The 5,289-nt window shown below is 38.1% G+C and overlaps 1 protein-coding gene across 1 annotated transcript in view; it reads right to left on the bottom strand.

The window, feature by feature from the left end:
• Nucleotides 1-1,931: 1,931 nt before the first annotated feature.
• COX7B (cytochrome c oxidase subunit 7B) overlaps nt 1,932-5,289 on the bottom strand; it is a 7,651-nt gene continuing 4,293 nt past the window's right edge. Inside the window, exon 3 of the mRNA XM_006148774.3 lies at nt 1,932-2,066. Within this exon, the coding sequence (XP_006148836.1) occupies nt 1,989-2,066 (78 nt within the window). The 3' untranslated portion in view covers nt 1,932-1,988. The remainder of the gene's footprint in view (nt 2,067-5,289) is intronic.

The following is a 5,289-nucleotide window of genomic DNA, read 5'->3' as shown; positions in this document are numbered from 1 at the left end:
AGTGAGCTAACATGACCTATAGCGAAACCTCTCAAACCAAAAAAAAAAAAAGTTATGAAGGGAGTACTATACCTGGAAAATTAGATACAGACAAAGAGAAGTAAGAGTTCAACCAACTAAGAAACTGACCAACTTAATGGTAGGGACAAGTCTGGAGTTGAGTATTTTATCCCAGAATTTAATTGGGAAGATTGGACAACAGAAGATGAAGTACATAAGACTCAACTGGTGAAATAGATTATGACTCAACTAAAACATTACTGATTTTCGAGGCTGTTTTCTGGATTTAAGGATTTTTGTCTTGTCTTGAGCTGCCAGTAGATTCATGTACCTACTATTTGAACAGAACCCTAACCTGTTTCCTGGCTCTAAGTGTTAAGCAAACCGTTCTCAGCATTTCTTTGATTTATTAAAGTTAAGACTTTTCTTGAAATTAAAAAATATATTTAAAAATACCTATTTAATGACCACAGTAAGCTATATAGCATCGGCTAGGTGCTACTTTATAGTATATTCATTCTACTCAGTTTCATGCCTAAAGTCAGATATGTATTCACAGATAAGTATATATCAGCCGACCTTGCTGTTGAAAATAGTTAGATTATTTAAGATATTTTGTGAAATAATAAAATGTGGGGGGAAAAAGAATGGAAAGCAACTGTAGACACTGGAGATAGTGTGGGAAGAGGGTGGGAAATAACAAGAGGGTGAGAAATAGGGGGTATATATATGTGTGTGTATATACATATGTACATATACATGCACATACATATATATATATATACATATATTTATATGAAACTAGAAATGGAAAATATCAATAACATGTATGATTAAACCACTATGCAGTATATATGCATATATATACATATATGTGTATGAGTATATATATATTTATATGAAACTAGAAATGGAAAATATCAATAACATGTATGATTAAACCACTATGCAGTATATATGCATATATATATATACATATATGTGTATGATATTCTGGATGAAAAGTCACATTTTGTATGCTGTGACTATGCTCAGTTAATGAATGTAAAATCAATTAATTAATAAAGGAAAAAAAAAGAAGTTATTTAAGTTGTATAGTAGGCTGGCCCTGTAGCCTAGCAATAAAGAAGCCAGATACCACAAGGCCTACCAGTTTGACTATTGGCCCAGTAACTTGAAAAACACACCAGTCAAGTTTATCTGCATGCCCCAAATCCTAAAATGATGGAGAAAAGGAGAAGAGATTACTTCATGACCACATTCCATTGTGGGGTACCTGCTGCCTGCCTCTCTCTGATGAGTACACATGCCCTCTTACAATTAAAAAAAGCAGTTGTTGGGACCAGCAGTTGGTATAAAGGCTATGTTGCTGGACTCCCATGCAGTCGACTGTGGTTCGAGTCCCAGACCCGGTGGTTTAAACTCACACTGGGTGCGTGTGTGTGTGTGTGTCCAAAATCCCAAGAGGAGAATGGAGAAGGGATTGCAGCGTCGCCATTCCCCCAGGGGGTGATTTACCACTTTCTGTCTCTGTCTTTCTGGCAAGTGCATGCACCCTATAGCAAAAACCTCTAAAAAAAATAATAATAATTAAATAAAAAATAGTAGTTGTTTGGGACCAGCAGGTGGCATGGTGGTTAAGGCACACCCCCACATGGCCGAAAACAGTTCAAGTCCCAGACCTGGTGGCTGGCTTTCTCACTTTCTCTCTCTCTCTGGTCAAATGAAAAGAAATGAATGAAAAAAATTAATCATTCAAAAAAAGTAGTGTAGTATTTTGACATTAATATTAGTACAGAGGTTAAATAAATGAAAAGTAAACAAGCATGCTTCCGTTTATAAAGGAAATGAACAAAACCTACAATGAAGGTTTCAAACATACTTTATTTCTTCAATAATGCCATATTTCAATGGGTATATAGTGCTTTTTCTTGGCATCAGTTGTAAGTTGGTTTTGAAACAATTCGGTATTATACCAGCTGGGATGATTACTGATCTCTCCATTCCTTTGGGGTGACTCTGCCAACAGGGGACAGGTTCCATTCTATTCCAATTTGTGTTGCTGTCTGTAAGAATTAAAATGCTGTCAGTCACACATGTTTAAACCAGAGTCCATTTCTCCCTGGACCTATTTCTTCAAAATGACACGATATTCTGCTCCGCAGATTAAAAATTCACAGCAACTCACCTAGAATAGAGTACCTGCGATATAAGCCAAACCTAATACTGTCAGAATTCTCTAGAACACTGCTATTTAACAGAACTTCCTGAGATGAAGAAAATCTTCATCTGCATTATGCAGTAGTCAACAGCCATATGTGGCTAGTATGACCAAGAAAATAAATTGTTAAATTTTATTTAATTCAAATTTATACATCACATTTCTTTTAAGAATTCTTTTAACTTTATTTATTCTTTCATTTTAATTACACACACACACACACACACATACAGAGAGAATGAGAAAGCAAGCCAAGTCCAGGACTCAAAGTGTGGTCAGCCATGTGGGAGTGGCCAGCACCTTAAGCACCACGCCATCTGCTGGTCCCTTTACTTCACATTTCTATACTACCTCTTTAAAATATCACTTCCCTAGGGACCAGGAGCTGGCAAAATGATTACATAGCTGGACTTCCACATAGTTGACTGAGTTAGAGTCCTGGACTCGGTGGCTTAAACCTCATGCTCAATGCATGTGCGTGCCTGCCCAAGATCCCAAGAAGAGAATGGAGAAGTGACTGTGGCAAGGCTATCCCCCCAGGGGGTGATTTCTGGCTTTCTGTCTCTCTGGCGAGGGCATGTTCACTACAACAGAAATCTCTCTTTAAAAAAACTTCCCTCAACCACAACTATCCAAATAACTACTGAACTGCATGCACTTTATTTTATCCCTTTACCATTAGTGAGCATTTTGCCTCCAAAAGCTCCTCTGATCACACATTTGTTTGACATTCATTTATCTTTCTAATTAGGTACACACTTATTTTAATAGCATACCTGATTTCAAGAAGATCAAAACGAGCATGAAAAAGGCCTATTTATTTAAATAAATTTTCCATGTTTATTAAGGCAAGGGTTAATTCATACCTTTTAAAATCAACTTATAGGGAACAGCAAATGGTGTAATGGTTAAGTCTCTGGGCTCCATTTAGTCGACTGTGATTTTGAGTCCTGGATCCGGTGGCTTAAAACTCATGCTGGCTGAGTGTGCGTGCATGCGTGCGTGCGTGTGTGCGCGCGCACACATGTACTCAAAATCCTGAGAGAATGAAGAGAGGGGACTACAGCAAGGTCATCCCCTTCAGGGTGTAATTTCTCGCTTTCTGTCTCTCTGGCAAGTGTGTGCACCCTATAGCAAAAAACCTCTCTCAGGACTGATAGGTGGCATGGTGATTAAGGAAGCTGGACTTGCACATGGCCGACTGCCATTTGAGTCTCAGATCTGGTGCTTTGCTTTCTCACTTTTCCTCTCTCTGTCTCTTTGTGGTCAAATTAAAAATAATAATAAGAGGGACCAGTAGATGGCATAATTATTATGTTGTTGGAGTCCCACGTAGTTGACCATGGTTCAAGTCCTAGACCCGGCAGCTTAAAACTCATGTTGGGGTGTATGCATGCATGCCCAAAATCCCAAGAGGAGAATGGAGAAGGGATTGCACCATGACCATCCTCCCTAGGGGGTTATTTCTCGCTTTCTGTCTCTCCAGCAAGTGCACGTGCCCTATAGCAAAAATCTCTATAAAATATATAATAATAAAAGTTAAATAAAATAATTTTTTAAAAATCTCTCTATATAAGAAATGTCTCTCTGTGCCTGTGTCTCCAGCAAGCACATACACCCTATCGCGAAAATCTCTCTAAAAAAAAATAAAATAAAACTTCAAGACTATTTAGGTCAAAATGGCTAAGATGCTGGTGTCCCACATAGTTGACCACAGTTTGAGCCATGGACCTGGTGGCCTTAAAAAAAAAAAAAATCACACAAGGCACATGTGTGTGCATGTCCAAAACCTCAGAAGAAGGGACTGTGGCATGGTCAACCCCCATGAAGGGTGATTTCTTACTTTCCCTCTCTCTGTCCCTCACCAATGAGCACACATGCTCTATGGCAAAAAACTATTTAAAAAAAGCAATAAATAAAATTTAAATGATTTCAGGACTTCTGCTTTGAGAACCAGTATTTACAGTAACTGGTAAACAGATTTTTTTCTTTTTTTCTTTCACCATAGAGCACATACACTCACTGGCAACAGAGAAAGATCATGAGAAATCACCCCGTAGAGGGATGGCCATGCTGCAATCCCTTCTCCATTTTCCTCTCAAGATTTTGGACACACATGCACACGTGCAAGCATGATTTTCAAATCGAGTTGGGCGCTCGAACCATAGCTAACTGTGTGGGAGCCCAGCACCTTAACACCACACCACCCGCTGGCCCCAGTAAAAGATTGCTAAATGTAAGATATGGAAAGCAAGTAACTTTATATCTTGTCCACCAGGAATACTTTGCTCAATTCTGAATGCAGAAACTTAGAAAACTGACAAATGAAATGTATGCAGGAAGGTGATTCAAGATAGTGAAAATCCTGAAAACTACATAATAAGAAATGACTGACAGAATTAAGGATGTTTAATATGAAAAATTCAAGACACATGATAGCAATTATGTTAATATTCAATGGCTATAAGGTGGAATGGACAAAATTTTCTGTGGTTGCAATGGAATTATGGGTAAAACAAGAAGGGAAGTAGATTTGAACTTAACATAAGATCCTTTTAACAGCTATACAATGGAAAGGAATACCTCATGACACAGTAAGCAATTTGTTTTTGAAAAATGTTAAGAACAGAAGATTGATGGATGTTTAATGTTGAGGAAGAAATTCCTGGGCTAAGTGGGTGATTAGATTAATCTCTCAAGTCCCTCCTAATTAGAAATGTATAGTTTTGTTTGTTAGTTTTTTTATTATTAAGAGAGATTTTTGCTATAGGGCATGCACACTCATCCGAAAGACCGAGATTGAAAGCAAGAAATCACTCCCCAGGAGGATGGCCACACCGCAATCCCTTCTACTCTATTCGACTCTCAGGATTTGGGGCATGCAAGTACACACGCCCAGCGTGAGTTTTAAGCCTCTGAGTCTGGGACTCGAACTGCAGTTAACTACATGAATGTCCAGTGATATAACTATTACACCATCTGCTGGCCCCAAAATGTATACAAGTTTGGTATTCCTTATCTAAATTCTTAGGTCTAGACTAGGATCTTAGTTTTTTGTTGTTTTTTGT

Source organism: Tupaia chinensis, unplaced genomic scaffold (assembly GCF_000334495.1).
Source record: "Tupaia chinensis unplaced genomic scaffold, TupChi_1.0 Scaffold000243_1, whole genome shotgun sequence".
Classification (NCBI taxonomy): Eukaryota; Metazoa; Chordata; class Mammalia; order Scandentia; family Tupaiidae; genus Tupaia; species Tupaia belangeri.
Note: the sequence above shows the minus strand (reverse complement) of the source record. Positions and strands in the feature narration are given on the sequence as shown.